Genomic DNA, 27,434 nt, shown 5'->3' with positions numbered 1-27,434 from the left:
GCGTGATTCACAGAAAACATCTTGCCGCAAAAAAACTTAAGTGATAAGTTGCAAAAATCATTAAATATGGTTATTACAGCAGTAAACAAAATCAAATTCAATGCTCTCATATCTCGACTATTTTGAGAGGTTTGTATTGAACATGATTAACAGTTTGAATATTTGCTGTGGCACACAGAAGTCAGACAGCTTTCAAGAGAAACTGCCTGAGATGTTTTTATGTGCTTTTTGAAACTGTGATAACATATCTGAAGACTTGAATGCTTCATTCAGTAATCGATTCAACAATATTAGGCATTACATTGCTTATTTGTCAGAATTATTTGCCAAGTTGGATGAAACAGTTGTCTTCGATACTGAGGGATGGTGCAGAGCATACCCATATGCCAGCCTTGCAGGATATTCAACTGAACTTTATTGATCCCTCTGCTTGTATAGTATGTGAACTCTTCCCATGTGGGAGTGGCTTAACTGAGTAGCATAGGATTAACCTATTAACTACCACAAAACAAATAAATCTTCAATTGCAAGGAAATGATGTGAATCTTATCAAAGTCAAATTAGTCATCTCCACATTTCTGTCCAAGCTGAATCTATTGTCTTTCACAACCTTTCAGGATTTCCGAGCCTCCCTGAGTCGGAAGAGAAAGATGATGATCTTCAAGTACACTGCACCCAGCTGGGACAGCTGCATAAAGACATGTCACAGAGATTGATTTCAGGATGTTCTCTTGATCCAAATTCCAGATTGGGTGATAAATCCATTCCTGAGCACTTGTAATGAGCAATTAACAGGAAGGATGGAGGAAGAACTGATCTCACTGCAAAATGACTTTCAGCTGAAGCCAAGGTTCAAAAAATCATATCACAACTTTTGGTTGCAGAAAGAAAGTGCCGAATGCCATCCTGCACCATGGAGAGAGGTCAAAATTTTCTTTATTGCCTTTCCAACAACATACTTAGTGAAGTGCAGTTTCAGTGTAGTTGCCCAACTTCTTTCAAAACAATGAAACAGACTGTAATTGACTGAACATGGGGTACTGAGACTGTGTCTGAGTGTCATTCAGCCTGATGTTGAGAAGCTGATATCAATGCTCCAAGCCCAGCCATCTCACTGAAAGGTGAAGAGCAATGTAGTGAATGGTTGGACTACTAATGTACACTCTAAAATTATTTTTACTGTAATTAAATCAGGAGATAAGGTGAGAGAGGAAAATGGGAATAGGGAATGGGTGAAGGAGGGGGAGGCATTACCAGAAGTTTGAGGAATCGATGTTCATACCATTGGCCCGAAACTTCGACTGTACTCTTTTCCATAGATGCTGCCTGGCCTGCTGGGTTCCTCTAGCATTTTTCTGTGTGTTGCTCTGGATTTCCAGCATCTGCAGATTTTCTCTTGTTTGTCCTGACAGACCAATCCTTGTTGGCTGCTGAAAGCACTGGTGTTGCCCACTTAACCTTGGAAGGAATTTCTTCAGCCTCCATACAATCTAGCTCACTGGCTACCTTACCATAGTTGATAGAAGGAACCGGATGGACTTTGTAAAACCTGGCTGTGGCATTTTCATCTAACACCAATGCCATCCTTGAACCCTTTCATTACCCAGTACCTTTTCTTAATTTGCTTTCAGTTGACTGAATGTGGATGGACCTCCAATCAAGTTGTAGTTGTCTCAGCCAATCACAGCCTTACAATGCTGGCCCATGTGTTTTTACCACCTACCCAATGTGGCTTGTTGGTTGTTGTATTTCACTGTTACAAATATCATTTTCACAGGAGTTATCTTTAGATTAGATTAGATTATGAGAATGTGCAGTCCTCATTTGTCATTTAGAAATGCATGCATGCATTAAGAAATGATACGATGTTCCTCCTGAGTGATATCACAAAAGTACAGGACAAATCAAAGACTAACACTGACAAGACCACATAATTATAACATATAGTTACAGCAGTGCGAAGCAATACCATAATTTGATAAAAACCATGGGAACGGTAAAAAAAAGTCTCAAAAGTTCCGATCGACTTCCTAGTCCTCCATAGCAGGCGGCAGAAGGGAGAAACTCTCTCTGCCATAATCCTCCACACACCGACGACTGTCGATGCATTGGAAGCTCCTGACCCCAGCCAACTCCGAGTCCATCCGAAAACTTTGAGCCTCTGACCAGCCCTTTGACACCGAGCACCGAACATAATCTCTGCTGAGTGCTTCGACCCCGTCCCGGCTGCCGAGCAACAAGCAAAGCCGAGGATTTGGGGCCTTCCCCTCTGGAGATTCTGGATCGCACAGTAACAGCGGCAGCGAAAAAGGCACTTCAGAAGTTTCTCCAGATGTTCCTCTGTTCTTCAGTATAAGTAGTTAGTCGGATATCTGCAGGCTTCAGTTCTGTAACTTTGAAATGCCATTCAAACTCATTTTATGGAATGACTGAAACAGCTGAGTCAGTGTCCAACTCCATTTTAAACAATTTGCCATTCAGTTCTGGTGAAAGCCACATTGCTTGTCTCGTTAGTTTCTGCATTGTAAATCTCAGGGCTACCTAGTCCTGTGCCACTCTCATCCTTACCAGATTTTTCATCAACAACATGCAGATTAGTGCTCTTTTTGAAACTACAACTTGACTTTTTATCTTTTTCACTTCCTGTGCAGTCCATTTATTTTTGTCTGACATGTTTTGTATGTCCTACTGTTGTGTATTTAATGCTTCAATAATATTTGAGTAATCCTGTATGTGTGTGTATGTACAGTATATAGTTTGATTAAGCATTCTTGTTCATTAAGATCATTCATTACGAGTTATAAATATGTGAATTGTATACGTCATCATGCTACCATATATCTGCGAGCTTAATGTAAACTCGAAGTTAGACCCGCATTCCCAGACTCCGTCTTCCTTTGAATTAGTTTAATGTTTTGAAGTTATAAAACATAACACCTACTTTGTTGCATTTTCTGCAAGTTTCGCCTGTAAACCTGCATTGGTCTGGTGTATGTGAGCCCCTGCCACAATTCGTTCAGCCAGGTTGGTTGCTGTTTAGACGCCACTTTTTATGAACCCTTGGCTGTACTCATTGCTTGTTAATTTCGTCCTTTTTCTGCCTTTTTTTGGTACCTCACATATTGCACTTTTCCAGAGGCAAATTAAAGCAAGCCAATATTTTTTTAAAAAGCATAGGAGCCTGGTTATTTGTCTACCTTGTTTTACTTTTTTTTCTTAGCGAGGCGCTCACACAAGACGTACAGGCTTTTACATACTTATATATAATGAATGATGCAAAGAAACAAAGAATGCTTAATCAAACAATGTGTTTAGGATATTACTGAAATATTGAAGACATTACGATCTCCACTCTATCTTTCTGTCTGGAGGAAGGGTCGGCGGGCCTTTGCCCTCTACACATGTCCTAGTTCTGACCCGCAGAGATCAAGCGGCAGCTTGGTTCCCTTCGCCAATCGGCCACCGTAGCGCGGTGTATTGTGGGACAAGTGAGCGCCGGCCCGGGGCTGAAACGGGGGTCGTCGTTCGGGAGCCGGCGGGCGGTTGGTGGGTCTTGCAGGTAACTGACGCTCCCGGCACCGGGCTTGCGGGGGCGGGGGCAGGGGCAGGGTCTGGGCTGGGCAGACCGTGTACGGGAGAGAGGGGGGGGAATGGGGTGGCCCTGGCAGTCTCACGGCTAAAGCTGGTTTCCGGATCTGTAGGTTGGCGGCGTGTGTTTACTGTGTGTACGGCGCTGTCACGGCCCCCCGGTGCAGCTGGAAACCGGAGGGACATCGGCAGCCTTCCAAGATCGGAAGGAAAGAGGTGGGTGGGACTGGAGGTGCGGTGGTGGTCTAACACCTCCCATATCGCACTTTTCCACAGGTGAAGTAAAGCAAGCCGATATTCAAACATTCACATCTCTCGTATAGATAAAGGTCCAACATAGAACTTGATAGTGACCAGGCAATTCATGAATTGGTGAACAATGATGCTCATTAGGGGACAAACATTGGCTAGGATTTCTGTAAGGACGATTATCAAAGTGCGTATATGTCACGAGGTATACTACCTTGAGTTTCATTTTCTTATAGGTACTTGCAAGAAAATAAATAACAATAGAATTTATGAAAAGCTGTGCATAAACAAAGAATATCAGTGTGCAAAAGAAGACAAATTGTGCAAATAAAAAAATAACAGCATGAATTGTAGATTTCTTGAAAGTAAGTTTGTAGGTTGTGGAATCAGTTCAGTGTTGAGGTGAGTGAAGCAATCCACGTTAGTTCAGGAGCCTGATGGTTGTAGGGTAATAATTGTTCCTGAATCTGATGGTATGGGACCTAAGGCTCCTGTACCTTCTACCCGATCATAGTAGCGAGAAAAGAGCATGGCTTGGATGATGGTGGTCCTTGATGATGGATGCTGCTTTCTTGTGGCAGTGCTCCACAGTGGTGGCGAGGACTTTGCTTGTGATGGACTGGGCTGCATCCACCGTTTTCTGTAGACATTTCCATTCCTGGGCACAGGTGTTTCTATACTTGGCTGTGATGCAATCAGTCAGGATACTTTGCATCTATAGGTTTCGTCGAAGTTCTAGATGACGTGCAAGTCTACACAAACTTCTAGCAAAGTCAATGCACCCTGTAGTTCCAACCTAGAATTTTCAGCTCATTTGCGGGTTAGTTACTAAGCACACTTCTTTCTCAATTAGTGATGAGAATTTATCAGTGAGATTATACTTCTGTTATGTTTTGCTAATCTGACTGCAGCCTGGCAGTGGCTGCCCCAGCTCCCGACCAAAGGCCAGGAGATAAAGATAGTACTGTGGTTAACTCCATGTCATCCTGCTGCCTATCTCTTCTCTCTCTGTCCTGAATTAATTATCAAAATTCTTGAGTTTGAAATGAAAATTGGAAATACTGTGGATGTTCAGATAACATCTGTGCAGGGGAAAAGCGTTAATGTTTCAGGTCAACAACCTTGTATCAGAATACTAACTTAGAAAGTTACCTGGGTTTTCACAAAACAGGATAAATCCACTATGCAAACACGAGGAAATCTGCTTTTGCTGGAATTTCAATCAACACACACAAAAACTGCTGGTGAACGTGGCAGGCCAGGCAGCATCTATAGGAAGAGGTACAGTCGACGTTTCTGGCCGAGACCCTTCGTCAGGGGTGCTGGCCTGCTGCGTTCACCAGCATTTTTTGTGTAAATCCACTATGGGTAATTTGCTCCTTATTGGCTTAATCTCAAATGGGATTTACTCATCAAAAACTGCTTGACTGAGTTTTGTAATATTGTCAGATCTTCGGATGACAAGACCCAGAGTAAAGGATGGGTCAGGCAGGGTGTCAAATGGCTATTGGGATCATTTCAACAGGATTTTGAGTTTTGAGTAATGATCTGCACTTACCCCTGTTGTAGTTTCTGACAAACAGGTTTAAAAACGTGGGGGAAGGGGGGATGAGAATCGTTGTCAGAAGTTCTTCCATAAATGATTTGCAGAAATTTCAGGGTTAAAATGTTGATCTTTCTATGTCAGATATTAGTCAACCTGTTAACAATGTAAGGTTTGCCACTAGAGTGAGCTGTGTTGGCTGTTAAATGATGTTCAGTCTCTGTGAATAAAAATCCAACATTATTAGTGGGTCTTCATTATTCAACCTAAACACTCACCTTGGTTGAATGGAACCAGAATGCAAAATAATTAATGAAACTTTGCATGGAATGGGAGTATTGATAATCTCAATGGGAAAAAATTGTCAAAAAATGTAAGAGACCTATTAAAAACAAACTATAATAATTACAGGATATTAGAATTGTAGCAGCACTCCCTTGGGTCAAAAGTCTATGCACGATAATGTTGAAAGTAGAACTGAACTGATAGTACATGGTTAGTTTGGCTGCCAATAAAGAGAAAGAGTGGTAGGACAAAGTTTTGTTATTTGTTATGAAATGTGACGTCCCGAAAGAAAACTCCACCCACCTAAAGTTGCTTAGCTCTGCTAAACAATGTGCAAGTGTCCAAGAGATGGGTTGAACCAATGAAGAATTTAAGTAAGCGTACACAGAATCATCTGTTAAGGAATAAGCAATTTCTAAAGCAACACACACACACACACACAGTGCTGGAGGGGCTCAGCAGGTCAGGCGGCATCTGTGGCAATGAATGAATGACGTTTCAGGCTGAGACCTTTCTTCAGGAGCTATTTTCAATGTTTTATTTTTACAAATACTGTGCCTATTAACTTCTTTTACCACAGTGATATTCTTGTATAAAAATGCAAAGGCAAAATACTGATGCAAATGCAGAGAATATTCAGCAGGCCAGTAAACATTCATTGAAATCACAAAGAGACTTAATATGACTTGTATTTCCAGCATCTGCATACTTTTTTTTGTTTGTAATATTTCAGGTCATTGTTCTTATGAAGATTGAGTTTGTTTTTCCCACATTGAGAGAAGTAAGTGACCAATCCCCAAAACACACTTCTAAGATGATGGTAGAAGCAGATACATAACAGTGTGCCAGAGGCGGTTAGACAGACGTGCAAGGGAAAACAGAACCTGTCCAGCTAGATGGGATTGGTTAGATTGGCGACATGGTTGGAGCAGACAAGGTGGGCCAAGAGGGACACTGCTGTGCTGTGCTGTTCTGTTGAACAGTAAAACAAATTATCTTCACTGATACAGCTTGACTTGTTGAATCTTTATAACATTTCTGTTCTTGTAATGGTATTTAAGCACGGTTTAAAATAAGTTGCCTTTATTTACTTGGTTGAAAGTATTTCTTCACCTTTAGGAAGTATAATCTTTTGTTGTGCATATGTTTTGATAAACACTGACTACCTTTTGTTCTCTGCAAGTAAACATTTTACATTGGGCATTTAAAAAATGACAACTGCTGCTCGACCAACTTTTGAACCAGCTAGAGGAGGGAAGGGAAAAGGAGAAGGAGATCTGAGTCAACTTTCCAAGCAATACTCGAGTCGTGACCTTCCGTCGCACACTAAAATAAAATACAGGTTAGAAGATACCGTCCTGTGCCAGTGTTTTCTTTTCATTCAATTGTGCAACAAATTAATTGACCAGTGATAGTCTATGACAATAGAATTGTGTCTGTGATTTTCTTGCTGAACAAGAATATGGTATTTAATTGAATATTTAAATGATAAATGAAAAGATGAATATGAGGTAAATATTTTATGTTTCCTGATTGAAGTAAAATAAGCAAGTAATCCTAAGCCACTTCTATGATGTACATTTATAATTTATTCAAAGTATTGAGCTTATTTGTTATATTTTTGAAATGTTTGTAGTACCCTAAAAATATGCAGTGATGTTTTCCATTTTAATGGTGAGCTAACAGGAGAGCAGAGTTAGTAGAATGTTGGTAAATCCTTTCTGAACCCCTTTCAATATCTTCTTAATTTTCCTATAATGTGGCAAAATTAGAACTTACGGGTGTGAATTGGGATGATGTTTTTGCAGGGAAATGTACTATGGACATGTGGTCGATGTTTAGAGATCTCTTGCAGGATGTTAGGGATAAATTTGTCCCAGTGAGGAAGATAAAGAATAGTAGAGTGAAGGAACCATGGGTGACAAGTGAGGTGGAAAATCTAGTCAGGTGGAAGAAGGCAGCATACATGAGGTTTAGGAAGCAAGGATCAGATGGGTCTATTGAGGAATATAGGGAAGCAAGGAAGGAGCTTAAGAAGGGGCTGAGAAGAGCAGGAAGGGGGCATGAGAAGGCCTTGGCGAGTAGGGTAAAGGAAAACCCCAAGGTATTCTTCAATTACGTGAAGAAAAAAAGGATGACAGGAGTGAAGGTAGGACTGATTAGAGATAAAGGTGGGAAGATGTGCCTGGAGGCTGTGGAAGTGAGCGAGGTCCTCAGTGAATGCTTCTCTTTGGTATTCACCAATGAGAGGGAACTTGATGATGGTGAGGACAATATGAGTGAGGTTGATGTTCTGGAGCATGTTGATATTAAGGGAGAGGAGGTGTTGGAGTTGTTAAAATACATTAGGACAGATAAGTCCCCGGGGCCTGACGGAATATTCCCAGGCTGCTCCACGAAGTGAGGGAAGAGATTGCTGAGCCTCTGGCTAAGATCTTTATTTCCTTGTTGTCCACGGGAATGGTACCGGAGGATTGAAGGGAGGCGAATGTTGTCCCCTTGTTCACAAAAGGTAGTAGGGATAGTCCGGGTAATTATAGACCAGTGAGCCTTACTTCTGTGGTGGGAAAGCTGTTGGAAAAGATTCTTAGAGATAGGATCTCTGGGCATTTAGAGAATCAAGGTCTGATCAGGGACAGTCAGCATGGCTTTTTGAAGGGCAGATCATGTCTAACAAGCCTGAGAGAGTTCTTTGAGGAAGTGACCAGGCATATAGATGAGGATAGTGCAGTGGATGTGATCTATATGGATTTTAGTAAGGCATTTGACAAAGTTCCACATGGTAGGCTTATTCAGAAAGTCAGAAGGCATGGGATCCAGAGAAGTTTGGCCAGGTGGATTTAGAATTGGCTTGCTTGCAGAAGGCAGAGGGTCATGGTGGAGGTAGTGCATTCAGATTGGAGGATGGTGACTAGTGGTGTCCCACAAGTATCTGTTCTGGGACCTCTACTTTTCGTGATTTTTATTAACGACCTGGACGTGGGGATAGAAGGGTGGGTTGGCAAGTTTGCAGACGACACAAAGGTTGGTGGTGTTGTAGATAGTGTAGAGGATTGTCAAAGATTGCAGAGAGACATTGACAGGATGCAGAAGTTGGCTGAGAAGTGGCAGATGGAGTTCAACCTGGAGAAGTGTGAGGTGGTACGCTTTGGAAGGACAAACTCCAAGGCAAAATACAAAGTAAATGGCAGGATACTTGGTGGTGTGGAGGAGCAGAGGGATCTCGGGGTACATGTCCACAGATCCCTGAAAGTTGCCTCACCGGTGAATAGGGTAGTTAAAAAAGCTTATGGGGTATTAGCTTTCATAAGTCGAGGGATAGAGTTTAAGAGTCGCGATGTAATGATGCAGCTCTATAAAACTCTGGTTAGGCCACACCAGTTCTGGTCACCTCACTATAGGAAGGATGTGGAAGCATTGGAAAGGGTACAGAGGAGATTTACCAGAATGCTGCCTGGTTTAGAGAGTATGCATTATGATCAGAGATTAAGGGAGCTAGGGCTTTACTCTTTGGAGAGAAGGGGGATGAGAGGAGACATGATAGAGGTATACAAGATAATAAGAGGAATAGATAGAGTGGATAGCCAGCGCCTCTTCCCCAGGGCACCACTGCTCAATACAAGAGGACATGGCTTTAAGGTAAGTGGTGGGAAGTTCAAGGGGGATATTAGGGGAAGGTTTTTTACTCAGAGAGTGGTTGGTGCATGGAATGCACTGCCTGAGTCAGTGGTGGAGGCGGATACACTAGTGAAGTTTAAGAGACTGAGATAGGTATATGGAGGAATTTATATGGGAGGCAGGGTTTGAGGGTTGGCACAACACTGTGGGCCGAAGGGCCTGTACTGTTCTATGTTCTAAACAGAATTGAATTGATAGGGTTGGGAGAATGATTAAAGAAAAACAACTAGATATTACAGGCTGCTGTTAAAGTTTTGAAACAAACATCACCTTGGTAATTTTTAAAATATTGCTTAGTAATAAAGGACATGCAGTTGATTTTTTTCACCTGGTCAATTGCTCCAGTATTATAGTACAGACAGCACTGCTAACAACACCTTGCACAGAGTGAGAGTCATTTCCACTGATCTTTAAAATAGGTGCAGGGCAGGGGTTCCCAACCTGGGGTCCGTGGACCACTTTGTTATTGGAGAGGTCCATGGCATAAAAAAGGTCGAGAACCCCTATTCTATGGGGAGATGTTGTAGTCTATGTACCAATGGTTGCACTGGACAGAGGAGTAACACACCAAGTCACAGCTGCAGAGATTATTTTTGCTTAAAGGAGCAGGAGTCTTAAAAGATTAAAAGCATATCAGGAATCAACTAGTCTGAGACACAGCTACCTTCTGGTCTCTGAGACTAGTAGATTGTTCTACCTTGGTTTTAAATGAAATGCCTCTGCATAGATATATCAATCCCACACAACAATACATACTTGCAGACAACCGACCCAGGATGTGCCTGAAGAGCTGCGTGGCCGTGACTTCCGCAGGGATTTGGAGGAGAGAGAACGTGTGGCAGTGCGCGAAAAGAACAGAGATCGACCACCCAGAGGTATGAAATAACTTTCTTTTATGAACAAGATTTCTTTTGGAATTAAAATTAAATTTTAGTGGTGTTCTGTTCAATTCCTGTCTGCCATATTACAGGAAGGTTATAACGATATTAAAGGGGGTTCAGAAAAGATTTGAGTGGCAGGAAGAGAAACTTATATTTTTATTCAGTTTCTGTTTAGGCTTCAGGAGGGGATTAGATAAATAAATGGGGGAAACTTACATGATTTGGGAGAAGGGACTAGTTCCACTAGTGAGTTGATCCAGTAGAAAGCCAGCACGGACATGATAGGACAAACAGCACCTTCTGTGCTGTAACCATTCTGATTCTTTGCCTTGAACCTCAGCTATGCCATCTCTGACAATCTAGATACAGTGCTGTCTTAAATTTTTTCTTGCTTCAAAGTAAACTTATTATCAAAGTAACATGTATGTTACCATATACAACCCTGAGATGTGTTTTCCTGTGGACATACTCAATAAATCCATCGTAGAACAATAACCATAGTAGAATCAATGAAGGACTGCACCAACTTCAGTGTTCAACCAGTGGGGAAAAGACAAACTGTGCAAATACAACAAGAAAGAAACAGTAATAATAATAAATAAATAAACATTAGATATTGAGAGCACGAGATGAAGAGTCCTTTAAAGTGAATCCGTAGGTTGTAGGAGCAGTTCAGTGAAGGGGCAAATGAATTTATCCCCTTCAAGAGCCTGATGGTTGAGAGGTAATCACTGTTTTAAATGGATGCTGCTTTCCTGTGATAGTGTTCTGTGCAGATGTGCTCATAGGTGGGGAGGGTTTTTTTTTTACCCGTGCTGGATATTGACAGACAATTGTATATTTTTTCCCGCATCCTATTGCATTTGTCAGATCTTTGCCCAATTACTTAATATATATCCTCAATCAAAATAGAACTTAATAGAATCTGGATATTGAGAGAATTGAGGGGAATACTGATAATGCTGAACAACAGCACTAAAGGTAACTGATGAACCATGATCTTTATAACTGGACGGACAATCTCGAAGGGCTGCATGGTCCTGTCCTGCTCTTGTATCTTATTATTATATGTTCTTCTGTAGGCTCTCCAGTTTATTGTCCTCATATTTTTGTCATTATCACCTTTAGAAACTATAGCTTTATTGCCCTCTTTCAAATAATTTATATAAATTGTAAGAACTTGAGGCCCAGTGTGGCCTCCCAATCATTACAACTTGCCAACCAGATAAAGTCCTAACTTTCCATTCTCTCTTAGCCAGCCAGTCTTCAATCTGTATAAATATGTTGCTTTCAAAACTACAATTTTATTTTCTGTGGTAATTTTGCATCACTATTTTAATGAATCTGGAAATCTAATGTACCTTTATCTGGAGCATGCTTCTCTCAAAACTATGCTGGCTTTGTCTGGTTCTCTTGAATATATTTGGGTGCTCTGCTTTGATGTCTATAATAATAGCTTAATATTTTCCCTTTTGACTAATGTTAGGCTAGTGGGCCTGTAGTGTCCCTTTTATAAATAACAAATGAAATGGTACCTCCTCCACATCTGGGGATATAAGAAAAATAAAACTAGCTATCTCACTGACCGCTTCCAAGTCTGATGGTCTGAAGGCTTTTCATTCTAATTTTGGTAGTCAGGGTCTAAGGTTCACTATTTTCTAATATTGGGAACAAAGCTTACTTGAGTGGTTTATCATGCTTATTGCATAAGATTAATCATTAGCATGATGTAATGTAGAGAGCAAATGGAGAAGATGTTTGTGGTGTCAGCTGCAAACTTGTTTGGTCATGAAGAGAATTTTGAACAACAGATGGGAAAGGTGAAAATTTACTATTTGGGCCTTTTTATGTGGTACTATTCCTAACTACAGGATTTCACAAACTTCATAAAGATCACTTAAATAGTAAACAAATACAGTAAGCCTCTGATTATCCAGTTCAACTTCTAGTTCACCAGGGCTCCAGTGAGTTTGCAGGTCATGGGCTTTTCCACTGAGTTTTATGCTTAAACATCAGGATGTTCTTTAAGTTCACTGTAGCCCTGTTTCTTGAGTTTAATTTAAACTCAAGAAGCCCCATTTCCCACGCTGTCTTTAAGATTGTCGAGGCCCATATCCTACATTCCCTTTAAGTTTGCTGACTTCACTGGACAAGTTATTACACTGCTGTTTAGCATCTTAGAAGAAAGAAATGCAAAATTTGTTGAAGTGTTAGTTGGATTTATTTCCAATAGTCATGAAAATCTGCTAGTCTGCCGCCACTGTTTTGAGGTGTGGAAAGATCTATTACACCTCATCTTAAAACATTTTAAATGACTGCAGCTCCAGTGCTGCCGTACTCCTGAAGTATTCTGCTGAATGCCAGTGTTGATTATCTGTTTAACTTTCTGACATGAAATGTTGAGTCCACATCCTTCTGCCTAGGATGTGAGAATAGTACTGACTGCTAAGGCTGTCCCTTGACAGATACAAAAACACTTATTGTTTTTTTTAAAATAAGTAATTTCTTTGTGGTTTTGCTTGTAGAACACACAACATCGTCTTCAAAGAGGCCACGGCTGGACCAGATACCTGCAGCAAACCTTGATGCTGATGATCCACTGACAGATGTAGGTTATGACATATACATTTTGTTTGTTTAAGAGAACATCTCCAATTTTCTGGTCATCTTTCTCTTATCTGTGTACTTGCATGGTTTTTGAAGACTTCACCAAAAGGTGGCTGATAAATTGAAAGAGGTACCACCTCTGACATATTCTTCAGGAGTGTAAATAAGATCATCATAATTCCTGGATCTCCAGAGTGAGAACAGTTTCACCCTGTTCAAGTAGATCAGTGTGCTCTGCTATTCTGAGGAAAGAGCCAAACTTACTATCTAAACCACCTCAGAGAACCACCCATGTGTTTTTATTTAACTAGATACTCATATTTTTTGTAATATTTAGTAACAGAAATATCAGTTTTTGCTCCGCCATTCAATCATGGGCTGATCCATTTCTTCCAGTCATCCCCACTCCCATACCCTTTGATGCCCTGGCTAATCAATCTCTGCCTTAAATGCACCCAATGACTTGGCTTCCACAGCTGCTTGTGGCAACGAATTCCACAGATTTACCACCCTCTGTCTAAAGTACGTAACTTCTTTGCATCTCTGTTCTAAATGGATATGCTTTAATCCTGAAGTTGTGCCCTCTTGTCCTAGACTCCCGTACCGTGGGAAATAACTTTGCCATATGTAATCTGTTCAGGCCTTTTAACATTCATAATGTTTCTATGAGACCCCCCCCCCCCACCCATTCTCCTGAACTCCAGGGAATATAGCCCAAGAACTGCCAGACATTCCTCATACGGTAACCCTTTCATTTCTGGAATTATTCTTGTGAATCTTCTCTGAATCATCTCCACACTGCTTACCTTGCTTTTACTTCCATTGCCTACTCTTTGCTCTATTCATCATATCTCCTATTTTCCAATGATCTCAACACCCTAACACTCTTTAGAAGCACTCATGCCCCCTCTGGTGATGTGGAAGTTGCTGATTTGGTCCAATTGAAAATCAGCTGTCACTGAGAATCCTGTCATTGCCTTAGGACTTTGTGGTAACAGAAACAAACCTCCCAAGTCATCTGAAGCAATGAACATGGTGAGTGCCATCGGCCCTCAAGATTGGGCAGTGGTAGATCTCACAGGATTGTAGAGGTATAGAAAAACTCTGATAATCCCATTGCTCAACATCTGACTCGCTTGTTAGTTAAATTTTGTGCTAGGCGTTGGAGGGCTAGCAGGTTTCAGTCTTCACGGCCCAACATTGAATTCATTAATTTCAGATAACTTGGCTTCTCTGTTTGTATTAGGATTAACCAGTTCTTCAGTTACCTTATCCATCTATAATATTGAATATCTATAATAGTTTTTCTGTTCCCATAGACACTGCTGGATGTGCATTTAGGACCAAGAACACTGAGAGTCAGTTTTGACAAACTGAAACTCACGAAATTGTCTTTCCTTCCCTCTTTGTACTTAAAGGATTCACTGAAAACATTATATATTGTGCAACATCCAAACCATGAAATACATATGTAGGAGTAACATTCAACAATCTCAAAACCTGCTTATCCCACACCACTGAAGACTGAAGGTGCTTGATTATTGGAGTTTTACTGTAGTAACTGCAGTTAGGCTGGGTGGATCCGACTGACAGTCCCGAGGTGAAATTTTTGCCTTGCTGCAATTCTGAAGTAGAATCTAATATAATTATTGTGCACTGTCAGATGCATTAGATTAGAGGAGTGTATCTCATGAGTGACTCTCCTTTCCCCAAGAGTCTTGTTTTCCCATCACAGTGTGTCTGTGGTCTGAAAAATCAGAAGATGCTTTTTCTATTAGTGATATTGAGTAGGAGGTAATTATTGATTGGGATTCACTCCCCTGCCCTTCGGTAGGATTGTGCCATGGAGTGTTCAACCAGAACTAGAGAGCTGACGTAGTGTCGTTGAATGTCAGTCTCTCCATACTGTACTGGATTATCAGTGAGGACTTTTAGTATGTTACTGCTGCTTGAATTTAACTTTCACATTGGGCAAGAATGTAAACAAAGAAGACATCACTGATAAAATAAAAGGTAGGACAAAATTACTAAAGGCATTGAAAAGAAAAAAGCTGCAGATGTTAGAAATGTACGTAAAAACAGAAGATGCTGAAAACAGATCAAGCAGCAATTGTGGAAAGGGAAACAAAATTAATGTTTCATGCTGAAGATCCTTCGTAAGAGCTAAAAGAGTAAGAAAACAAGTTCCTTTTAGGCTGTAGAAGTATTGGGGAGGGATGAATAGGATAAAGAAAGGGTGAGGTCAGGATTGCTGAGGTGGCTTCAATGTGTACGGAGCTGTCTGGTTAATAAATTATTGAGAGCTGCTGGAAAGCAAGCATAAAAGACATGTTGATTTCCATCAACCACTGCTCTTTTTACTACTTTCCAGTCTAACCACAAAAGAAGCAATATCGCCTTTTTTCTTCATCCCTTCTTAACATCCAGGGATCCAAATGTTCCTTTTAAGGTGAAGAACCAATTCACTTGTACTTTTTCTCAATCTAGTGTGAAGCATTTGCTGCTCAAGATATTCTGCCTTCCAAGTTAGAGAAAACAAATACAGATTGGATGACCACTTGCAGGGCACTTTTATTCAGTCTGTAGGGTCTATTCTCAGTTTTCAGTTGCCTGGCACTTTAATTCATTGTGCCACCCCTACACTGACCTATCTACCTAAGGCCTCTTGCACTGTTCTAACAAGTTCCAACTTAACCTAGAGGGAAAGTACCCCTTCTTCCATTTGGGCAGGTTTCAGTCTTCAGGGCCCAACGTTGAATTCATTAATTTCAGATAACTTGGCTGTTTCTTCAGTTTCCTTATCCATCTATAATATTGACTGTTTTTCTGTTCCCATAGACACTGCCTAATCTGCTGATTATTTCCAGCATTTTCCTTTTGGTTTCAGTATTCAGTAACTGTTCCCTCTTGCTTTTCACAGCTTTAACTTGTGTTTTTCTCTAACTATTCTCTTGAACCTGTTGGACAGCATTTTAAGCATTGGGATCATGCCTAGCCATATCCTATTAGCAGTATCCCCTTTGTCCTATCCATCCCCCTCAAAAGATAACCTCTGCAATTTAAAGCTCTAGCTGGCATCCAGTTATTACCAAATGGATTGTCACCTGGGCAAGCTTAGGCTTTACCCTATTGTTGGCATTCCCCCTTCTCACAGTTTTCTATTTTCACCTTAAGTTACACTTGGCTATTTTGCTCCATCTTCCCTGTTCTTCAATTTGGTTTAACTTTGTTTCTCTTTCCAGAGGTACTAACTGACTTTCTGATTTCCAACATTTTCTGTATTTGACTAGCTTGATTTGAGTTAGATTAAGGAAAAGGGGACTGGTAATGGCAGTAAGGTGGATGCAGTCTCTGGGTACATACATATAAATTGTGAACTGATTCGGGAGAAGAGTGAGAAGGGGCACTAGAAACATTCCATTTCAAGAGGGTGTAGAATTGACCAATTGTGGAAGAAATATTCAGCTTAGAACAGACGTATGAAATTTTAAAAAGGCTTATGCACAACCTTTGTAAAACACAAAGAACTCAGTCGGAATACAGTAGCCGGTTCTGGTCACTACTTTTTAGCAAGAAAATTTAATTTTCAGGTTGAGTGCTGGAAGTTACTCCAGCACTCAACCTGAGTGCTGTAGATATGTAACATCAGCTGCATGTACAAAAATAATGAAAGTGGGACTCTAAGGAGGTGTTTCTTGCCTGAATAGCGACAGCTAGTTTTTAAAAGAAAAATGGGTGAAACTTTGCTGTGGCAGAAGGCTTTAAGAGGTAGAATTAACGATCAGAATAATAGAAACGGGAAAATATTCAGGAAAAATAATGTCTCTGGAGGAGAAATGGAACAATCATTTCAGTATGATTTTTCTTGGATCTGCTTTGTCCAGCTGAGTTTTTCCTGCATTAGTTCTTTTTATTTTAGATTTCCTTCATATGCAGGATATTGACAGATGAACACAAGTTGAAAATTTGAGAATTTCTTAATTATAATAGCAAATTTAAAGTCTCATATGTGCTATTTGACAGGGTTTTGCAAGTATACTCAGTAATAACTTTGAGGGGGAATTGGATTATCAGAAGGAAAAAGATATTATTTCAAGAAATAATACTACTATTTAACTACTTATCTAAAACAGTCCTGGAAAACTTCTGTTTCTCTGAACCATTAAAATCTAAAATAGTTAAATAGCAGCATTATCAGTATACTTTTAATATTATCTTATTACAACAGCGTTCAACCAATGCATACTTTTAACAGTTTATTTTTTTGTTAAAGCTAGCTGCCAAATCTTCCTGTGTTGTTATTCACTTAACTAGAGAGCATGCATATTGGAATTTTCTTCATAAAAATAATCCAAAAGTGTTTCTGTTGAAATGCTGCTGATCTGAAAGGTTAACTCTATTTCTAAACAACAAAGATTCTGCAGATGCTGGAAATCAAGAACAATGCACAAAATGCTGGAGGAATTCAGCAGGTCAGGCAGCATCTCCGGAGAGGAGTAAACAGTTGACGTTTTGGGTTAAGATCCTTCATCAGGACTGGCAAGAAGGCAAACGAAGCCAAAATAAGAAGGTGGGGTGTGGGAAGGAATACAAGCTGGCAGGTGGTAGTTGAAGTCTGTTGAGGGGGAGGGTGGATGGTGTCGGGGAGAGGCACGGGTGATGTGAGAAGCTGGGTGGTGATAGGTGGAAAAAGTAAAGGGTTGAAGGAGGAGGAGTCTGAAAGGAAAGAGTAGTGGACCATGGGAGAGAGGGGAGGAGGAGGGTGGCACCAGAGGGAGGTGATGGGCAGATTAAAAGAGAAGGGGTAAGAGAGGAGCCAAGATGGAGAATGGCAAAAGCGAGAAGGGGGAGGGGGAATAATTACTGATGTTAGAGAGATCGATGCTTATGTCATCAGGTTGGAGGCTAACCAGACAGAATATGAGGTGTTGCCCCTCCAATCTAAGAGTGGCAATAGAGGAGGCCACGGACCAATGTGTCAGATTATGAATGAGAGTTAGAATTGAAATGGGTGGTTACTGGGAAATTCCACCTGTTGTGGCAGATGAAGTGAAGGTACTTGACAAATTGCCCCCCCCCCCCCCCCCATGAAGGGTCTTGGTCTAAAACACTGACTGTTTAAGTAGACATAAGTAGATAATACCTCACCTGCTGAGTTCCTCCAGCCTTTTGTGTATAACTCTTATTTCTGTTTTGCTATGACAGTTGGTGCCTGAACTGCTGAATATCTCCAGGAATTTTTGTTTTACTTTATAAACTGGTCCTCAATTTAAGTATATTTTCAAGAAATGTATTTGAGCTGTCGGTAGAGAGAAATAAATAAATAAATTTAATTCATTTTTTATTAAGAGGTTGATGATTGGTTGAGTATTTTCCCTTTTAATGTGAAGTTGAAATTTTCATGAGTTATTACTGCATTTTTGAATGAAACCACCAGGTGGCCAAGTTGCACAGGAAATCAATTTTATAGCATGGAAGTGAAGGATGCTGCTTTACTTTCCTGCCTTAAAATATCTTCAAAAGCTTAAACTGAAGATAATTTCATGTACTGTTTAATGTTTAGAATCATATTTTCATGACTGTTGTATGACTCTTGTTATGCAAGAGCTACAAGAATGGAATAAAGACACTGTTCCGTGGAAATATGAGAGCATAAAGATTTTTAAAAAAAGTAAGCGAATGGTTGCACTTGCGAGAGCAATATTTTATCTGATTTGGATGTAACGAGAGATGCTTTTAACTGGGTAAACATTTTGGATTGCTGACTTGTCTTTTTCATAAGCATGCATTTATTTTGAACTTGTTGGTGTTTTAGGAAGAGGAAGAAGATGACTCTGATAGAGATAGTAGTAGTGACGATGATGATGACGATGACACTGCTGCACTTTTGGCTGAGCTAGAGAAAATTAAAAAGGAACGGGCTGAAGAGCAAGCCCGGAAGGTAAGTTCTGAATAAGTCATCTTTATCATATTCAAAATGTTATGTCAATGCTAAAATGTAGAAGTGTTGTAATGCATGCCTGCCTGTGTTTTAACATAAATTTTTAAAGAATATTTTCATTACCCAGATCCTCCTTGGATTGTTTGGATCAGTTTAAAATCATTGTAGTTAAGAGAAACTGCAAATATTTATTTATGCCTCAGATATTATTTGGTTGAAATTGTGAATTTCTGTATAGTGTCCTTTAATGAAAAATGGCTAATTGAAACTCAGCATTGCTCAAAAGGACTTGGACTCCTTCAGATATTGTAGTGCTGTAGCTTCAAAATGAAGGTGTGATGTAAGCTTCTCAGTCCCTTTATATTCTGTTAAAAGTACTTGTTACCCGGGCAAGTATTCTTACATAACCGAAGTTTGTCCAGAGGTATTGGACATTCATGACCCAAACTACAGAAGAGCCAAATGTCAATCCTCTTGGCTAATTCAGAATTTTTCTGTCCCTGATGAAAAAAGTCCTTTATTTTACTTGTTATACAGCACAAGGATAATTCCAACAAAGTCTTGACTCCCACATTTTGACCTGATATTATTTGTCATTATGTATGATAAACTTGTCTTTCATGTCTGTTTAATGCATCACTGAAAACATTGGGATACACATTTCTATGTATATTAGTCTGGTCTGTAGAAATGTTCAGTACAGTGTGTGTGTGTGTGTGTGTGTGTGTGTGTTAGGTAAGGAGATCAAATTTATTATATTCAGCTTTGATGTTACAGAAGTATCTGAGAAAGTGGGATAGATATATTGGGGCTGAAAATGGATGTAGATCAATTAAGTGATTTGCCAGGATAACCAAGTTTATCGTGGGTAAGTATGAAGTTGTCAATTTATGAAGACATGTAAATAGCCCTCCCAAAAAAATTTCACATTTTATTGTCTCATGTTCTAAATTTTAAATATATTGAAGTAGGATTTCTTGAGCTAATCATCAAAACATTGTGCATCATGTCAAATCAAAAGAAAAATTCCAAAGCATGTCAACAATTTATTAAAAATTAAAAACAACAATTGAGGCTGAGAAAATATTCATCCCCTTTGTAATTATGTGAACTTTCTTCAGGGACCATTCTGTATATTAATTAGCTTACCAACTCACCCAATTTGTTGTTGTAGAAGATTGGAGGATCACCTGTTTTCAATGAATTCATAAGAATAATTACACACTCTCTCTATAAAGTCCAACAGTATGGTAGATTTTTAACAGACCAGACCAAACCAAAATATAGATAGAAGAGCATTCAAGGCAATACAGGAAAATGATAATACAGAAGTGTATAAGACCATCTACCTCGGAACTTCTTACAGTCTATCATGAAAAAGTGGGAGGAAAAAATGAAGCCACAGCCACACTGCCTAAGTCAGGCTGCCCCTCTAAACTTGGTTGCTGGAGAAGAATGGCATTTGTAAGAAAGCCCACTGTGACACCAACAGTCACTCTGAGTGAGCTGGAGAAGTCAGTAGCTGCATCTGGAGATGATGTTGCTCTAAAATCTCTTAAGGCCTTGCATAAAAAGGATATTTATGGAAGAGTGGCAAGAAAGAAGCCTTGGCTTAAAAAATGCATATCCTTGCCTGTCAAGACTTTGCAAAGTGTCATGTAGAAGACACTGTAAAGATGTGGAAGAAGGTCTTGTGGTCGGCTGAGACCAAGTGGTATGTGTGATATAAATCTAATACTGTGCATCAGCCAGATAACACCATCCCTACTGTAAAGTATGGTGGAGGAAACATCATGCTATGGAGATGCATTTCAGCAGCAGAGACTGAAAATCTTGTCAGGATTGATGGGAAAACAAATACTGCTAAATACAGAGAGATCCTGGATAAAAATCTGCTAGCTTCTGCCAGAAAGCATCAACCGGGAACGAAGTTCATCTTTCAGCTGGACAATGAACCAGAGCACACTGCCAGAGCAACCATGAAGTGGCTTCAATGAAGAAAATTGATCTCCTTGAGGGGCCCAGTTAGAATCCTGACCTTAACCTGATCAAACATATCTGGCAAGATGTCAAAATTGCTGTCAACTACTGCTCCCCACCTAACCAAAATTGCACAGCTTGAGCAATTTTGCAAGGAGGAATGGACAAATCTTGCTCCATTATGTTGTGCAAATGTAATAGAGACTTATCCAAAAGGACTATTGGCTGTATTAGCTGCGGGAGGTAGTTCAACTAGGTACTGAGCAAAGGTGGATGAATACTTTTAAACTGCTGGCATTTCAGTGTTTGAAATGTTAATTTCTCATGCTTTACGTTTTTCCCTATTTTGTGGGCTTTACTGTGGGGGAAGAAAGGAGCTGGTGATTCACAAATAAAAATTTTCAGTTAAATTGATCAAAATCCCTGACTGTAGTACTCAATTATGTGAACAAAGGGTTGGGGGTTGAATACTTTTACAGGGCACTGTATGCTTGAAAATTTTGGCATTCAAAGGGATTTTACTGTTCATAAATAACAAGTGTATCAAATGGCTTTCCTGCTCCAGTTTCATATTCTAATGTTTCATTCTACCTCATTTCCATTAACCCATACTTATTTCATTTCCTTTATATGTTTATCAGGTAAAAGTTTCACTTTTATGTTTAGATATTGCCATAATTGATTCAACATTCCACGAATTAAGCAGGTAATTTAATGTCTCACCTGAAGGGAAATTTCCGGCACTTGCATAGGCACTGGTGTAGCTTCAATCTAAAATTGTAGATGTTTTTTCATGTTGGGAAAGGTGAGGTATCTGAAATTTCAGTGACTTTGCAATCTGTGAATTTCTATTGAAGCTCTTGCTGAGACATGCACTGTATGCAAGTAAAGTATCATCAGTTTCAGTATAGCTGAAAGCATTCAGTTACCCTGTACTTGTTCAGAAACAGCTGGGTATAATGTGTACAGTCCGTTTCGCCTGATAGTTTTATCACCCACTTAAATTAATAGGCCATAAAATTGAAGCTGTAGTAAAGAGTAGTATCTTGTTTATATTTCACATTTTCTTTCAATATAGAAGATGGTAATTTAGTCCTCTAAATTTCTGCTAGCAATGAAGGCAATCCAGTTATTTACTGACTGTTCCATTTAATTCCATATGACCTGTTTTCTCTCGCATGCACATTACCTTCACTCACTCCCTTCCAATTCTCCCACCATTTTACAGGTAGTTTGTAACGCCATGTCAGTTAACCTGTCAACCACCATTCTGTGACAAGGCAATGGGGTGGTAAGAGCACACTAACTCGCCACTGAGGACTCCTTGTGCAGCTGTGCTCGCAGTAGTGTTATTGTTATGTTATCATTCCCTATCAGTCGTACAGGGTTTGTGCATATTTCACTCTTGTCTCCAATGCTGATTTCAGCCTTATTAATAGTCTACTGTCCAAAAAAAAGTCATGGCTGATCTTTTACCTAATGGTACTTCCCAGCACTAAGTTTCTGTCAAAACCCAAAAAATAATACTTGTTAGCTACATCTTCAAATTTCATTTAATAGTGTCATGGGCTAGAATCAAGTAAAGCTGATTTTCCAAGGCACCAAGATTTGAATCCTTGTGCCACATCATCACTTTAAAGGTCAGCAAAGTTTGCATTTTAGTTGAGTTATAATTATTGTAATTTCCGGTAGAACTGGTAGTTGAGTGTTAGTAATTACTGTAATTTTCAGAGGTGGCTGGAAGAATAGGTTAGGAGTACCATCAAATGACCCTGAAAATGAAGTTGCAGCTTGTGAAGCTGTAGCACAAGACTGTATGCATACTAAGTAGTGGAGTCAGCATGTTGGAGTCAAAGCTAAGCAATCCCACAACAATTGAATCAATGCTACAGTCCTGTTATCAACATGGGAATGATGGTGAACAGTTATTTATTAGTTCAGGTTCCCGCAGACGATTTGGATCCCAATCCTCATTCCAAACTTAGTCCAAGTATTGACAAAATAATAAATAGTATAGTTCTCAATATCAGGGAAAACAAGAGTTGCACAAAGAAGTCCAGTTGAAAATTGAATTCAGTGAGGTACAGTAATTTAAAACTCTACACTGGCTGTAATCCAAACTTAGTACTAAGGATGTTTATGGTCTTTTAGGCCAATCATCCTAGCCCTAGGGTTTCAAAGCAGGATGTTTCATGGGGCACTATTCTTCACCCAGTCATCTTCAGCTACTTCACTAATTCCTCTCATTGTGACAGAATTTGATGGCTATTAATTGGTATTCAATTTCAGTTACTCTGATGCACCAGTCTGCGAGACTTGAACGATATCCATGTTTGCTCTAATAATGGCAAGCCATATTTTTTATAATACATGTAGCCCCGCCCCGGCCACCCCCAGGGTTGCTCGGCTCGCTGTCGTCTAGGGAAGCAGCCTCGGCCCCGCCAGACTGGATAATTCGTTTGTGTGGATGCTGTGTGATGTACCCCACCCCGCCCAAATAACAGACAATACACCAGATGCAATTAAATGATTTACAGTTTATAGATATTACTGGAACTATATAATTAAGAGAGAATAAAATATAAAAGGAAAATAAAAGGCGCCACACTTATCAAAGTTCAATCTCTTCATGCACCAAACAGTTGGAGCTCAAGGACCACCTTCTTCACGCTGCGACCCCTTGGACCACCTCGACCGGCTGCCTGGGACCAGCAACGGTGGTCGACCAGACGCTCCACAGGAGTCCGTCTCCGTCTCCTCTCCTTGCCGAACGCCCCTCTCGGGGTCTGACCCCGATAGCGGACATCACAGCACCTGGTCCATCCTCTGTCTCACTGTCCCACCTTCTGCCCCAAAACCCCATGCATACGGTATCTTCAAATACACCAAAACCATAACAACTATCCCAATTGGTTAATAGCACAATCTTATCACCCTCTAAACCAAAACAAGCTGCTAGCGCAAACTTTCTCAGCGTTTAACACAACAAAGTCGCATTCCCCACATTAACCTTACAAAGACGCCATTTTAATTAGCCTCCGCAGTAACATAAAAGTCGAAACCCCCTTACATACAAATACCAGACAGTGGCTGGCTCCAACAAGGTAAACCTCCTGCCTTCCCTTAAAAATCATTGGGATTTTCCTTAAAGAACCCTTTCCGCATCATTCTCATCATCTTAGAGTCTACAATTGAGCAGACATTTATATAGGAGCACGGCCAAAGCTGGGCCATGGTCTGATGTCCAGACCTAGTTCTGGTGAAATGTCATCAATCTGTAATGCTAGCTCTTTATCCAACATTTTCCATTTTTAGTTCAGATTTCCAGTCTCTGTAGTTTATTACTTTTCAGTTAATGATTAGTTTACTGACACTTCTCTTTCAACATTCCCCAATTGACATTCAAATTGGTCAGTAGCATAGAAAACCTACAGCACAATACAGGCCCTTTGGCCCACAATGCTGTGCCAAACATGTACCTACTTTAGAAATTAACCTCTTTTTTTTAAGCTCCATGTACCTATCCAGGAGTCTCTTAATAGACCCTATTACATCCGCCTCCACCGCCGTTGCCGGCAGCCCATTCCACGCACTCACCATTCTCTGTCTTTAAAAAAAAACACTTACCCCTGACATCTCCTCTGTACCTAATTCCAAGTACCTTAAAACTGTGCCCTCTCATGTTAGCCGTTTCAGGCCTGGGAAAAAGCCTCTGACTATCCACATGATCAATGCATCTCATCATCTTATACACCTCTATCAGGTCACCTCTCATCTTCCGTTGCTCCAAGGAGAAAAGGCTGAGTTCACTTCTCATAAGGCATGCTCCCCAATCCAGGTAACATCCTTGTAAATCTCCTCTGCACCCTTACTATCGTTTCCACATCCTTTCTGTAGTGAGGTGACCTGAACTGAGCACAGTACTTCAAGTGGGGTCTGACCAGGGTCCTTTAGAGCTGTAACATTACCTCTTGGCGCTTAAACTCAGTCCCACAGTTGATGAAGGCCAATGCACCGTATGCCTTCTTAACCACAGAGTCAATCTGCACAGCAGCTTTGAGTGTCCTAAAGACTTGGACCCCAAGATCCCTCTGATCCGCCACACTGCCAAGAGTCTTACCATTAATGCTATATTCTGCCATCATATTTGACCTACTAAAATGAACCACCTCACACTTATCTGGGTTGAACTCCATCTGCCACTTCTCAGCCCAGTTTTGCATTCTATCGATGTCCCGCTGTAACCTCTGACAGCCCTCCACACTATCCACAACACCCCCAAGCTTTGTGTCATCAGCAAATTCCTAACCCACCCCTCCACTTCCTCATCCAGGTCATTTATAAAAGTCATGAAGAAAAGGGGTCCCAGAACAGATCCCTGACACACATCACTGGTCACCAACCTCCATGCAGAATATGACCTGTCTACAACCACTCTTTGCCTTCTGTGTGCAAGCCAATTCTGGATCTACAAAGCAAGGTTCCCTTGGATCCCATGCCTCCTTACTTTCTCAATAAGCGTGGCATGGGTTACCTTATCAAATGCCTTGCTGAAATCCATATACGTCTATGTACATCTACTGCTCTACTTTCATCAGTGTGTTTAGTCACATCCTCAAAAAATTCAATCAGGCTCATAAGGCACGACCTGCCTTTCACAAAACCATGCTGACTATTCCTAATCATATTTTGCCTCTTCAAATGTTCATAAATCCTGCCTCTCAGCATCTTCTCCATCAACTTACCAACCACTGAAGTAAGACTCACTGGTCTATAATTTCCTGAGCTATCTCTACTCCCTCTCTTGAATAAGGGAACAACATCTGTAACCCTCCAGTCCTCTGGAACCTCTCCCGTCCCCATTGATGCAAAAATCATCGCCAAAGCCTCAGCAATCTCCTCCCTCGCCTCCCACAGTAGCCTGGGGTACATCTCGTCCAGTTCCGGAGACTTATCCAACTTGATGCTTTCCAAAAGCTCCAGCACATCCTCTTTCTTAATCTCTATATGCTCAAGCTTTCAATCTGCTGTAAGTCATCCCTGCAATCGCCAAGGTCCTTTCTCGTAGTGAATACTGAAGCAAAGTATTCATTAAATATCTCTGCTATCTCCTCCGGTTCCATACACACTTTTTCACTGCAACACTTGATTGGTCCTATTCCCTCGTGTCTTATCCTCTTGTGGTTGTGGGCAGCGAAGATCATAACAAGATATCAATCAGTGGGATTTTGATCAATTGGCTTGAGGAATGGCAAAAGGAGTTGGATTTACTTAAATACAGTGCTGGCATTTTGGTAAGGCAAATGAGTAGACACTCGCCTAGGTGTGCAGCTCCCCCCACCCCAGGTTAAACTAGACAGTATTGCTTTAAAGTAAGACAAGAAAGATTAGAAAGGGATCTGAGAGGCAAGTTTTCACACAGAGAATGGTGACTACATAGATCAGGCTGCGAGAGGAAGTGAAGTTTGGTCTGTCTAGGTACCATATCCGATGCGGACTTTGGTGACCATGGTTTTCCATATAGATCTATCCTTCGTTTTTTGGTTGACTTCCATTTCCTCAATGTGTAGCCACCTGGCTATGCTTTTGATGTACATAAGCCAAGGTCTTCCTCTAGGTTTGCTCCCCTCAATCTTTCCAGAGAGTATGAGTTTTTCTAGTTCATCATTCCGCATGATGTGTCCTCGGAATCTGAGTTGTCTTTCTCTTATTGTTGGTATGAGTGATCGAACTGCTTGGGCTCTTCTGAGAACTACTTCATTTGATGTGTGTGTGGTCTGTGATATTTTTAACATTCTCCTGTAAAACCATAATTCAGCTGCTTCTAGTCTCTTTTCCATTGCTGGGGAAATGGTCCAGCATTCACTTTCATAAGTCAGGATAGAATAAATGTAGCACTGCAGTATTCTGTTTTTAGTGTACGTGCTCTTCTTTCTGTCTGTTAACATGGTCTTCATTTTTTGGAAAGCTTCTTTCGCCATTGCTATTCTGTATTTGATATATGTGTCGCACCTGCCATTACTTGTTATTAGGCTGCCAAGATATTTGAATTTGTTGACTTGTTTGATGTTTGTATTTCCGATCTTGATCACACATTGTGGCATGTTAGTCTTTCTGGAGATGACCATGCTTTCTGTCTTCTTGGAGTTGATTGAGAGGCCTCTGCGATTACTTTATGCTGCCACTATAGTGAGTAGTGGAGGTGGGTACAATTAATATTTAAAAGCAATTTGACCAGGAAGGGTTTAGAGGGTTACGGGCCAAATGCAGGCAGATGGGGCTAAGTCAGCTCGGTGACTTCTTTGTCATGGACGGGTGGGGCTGAAGGGCCTGTTTCCATTCTGTATAGCTCTCTGGCTCTACCTTTCTGCCCAGGATTTCTATTTTCTTTTTATATTTTCACCTCTTCCTCATTTTTGATGAGGTGTTGACCAAAGTGCTCTTCCACAGCCACCGCCTTTTCCTAAGCAAATAACTCCAGATCAAATTTCCAACTGACATTCCACTCTTCTCCTTTAAGATCACTCATGATCAGATAGTTCCAGCAAAACATTAACTCTGTTTCTTTTTACTGAGATTCTGCCTGACCTTCTCAGTACCTTCTCAGTTTCATTACTTCATTGCCCATATTTTGGTCTTCTTTGCATTTGCAGGATGCAAGTGAGAGAGGTGTGATGAAGCA

At 40.5% G+C, this 27,434-nt stretch overlaps 1 protein-coding gene across 2 annotated transcripts in view; it reads left to right on the top strand.

Moving 5' to 3' along the window:
- Window positions 1–3,452: 3,452 nt before the first annotated feature.
- The window catches only part of cwc15 (CWC15 spliceosome associated protein homolog), a 34,036-nt gene continuing 10,054 nt past the window's right edge, over window positions 3,453–27,434 (top strand). Inside the window, exons 1-6 of one of the 2 annotated variants that reach the window (XM_072263407.1) lie at window positions 3,472–3,559; window positions 6,399–6,446; window positions 6,849–7,007; window positions 10,106–10,218; window positions 12,750–12,832; window positions 18,647–18,772. In XM_072263407.1, coding sequence (XP_072119508.1) covers window positions 6,877–7,007; window positions 10,106–10,218; window positions 12,750–12,832; window positions 18,647–18,772 — 453 coding nt within the window. In that variant the 5' untranslated portion in view covers window positions 3,472–3,559; window positions 6,399–6,446; window positions 6,849–6,876. Of the gene's footprint in view, window positions 3,560–6,398; window positions 6,447–6,848; window positions 7,008–10,105; window positions 10,219–12,749; window positions 12,833–18,646; window positions 18,773–27,434 lie in introns of both variants that reach the window. The other variant, XM_072263406.1, reaches the window with a different exon arrangement.

Source organism: Mobula birostris, chromosome 7 (assembly GCF_030028105.1).
Source record: "Mobula birostris isolate sMobBir1 chromosome 7, sMobBir1.hap1, whole genome shotgun sequence".
Taxonomy (NCBI): domain Eukaryota; kingdom Metazoa; phylum Chordata; class Chondrichthyes; order Myliobatiformes; family Myliobatidae; genus Mobula; species Mobula birostris.
This window is presented reverse-complemented; position numbering and strand designations above follow the sequence as displayed.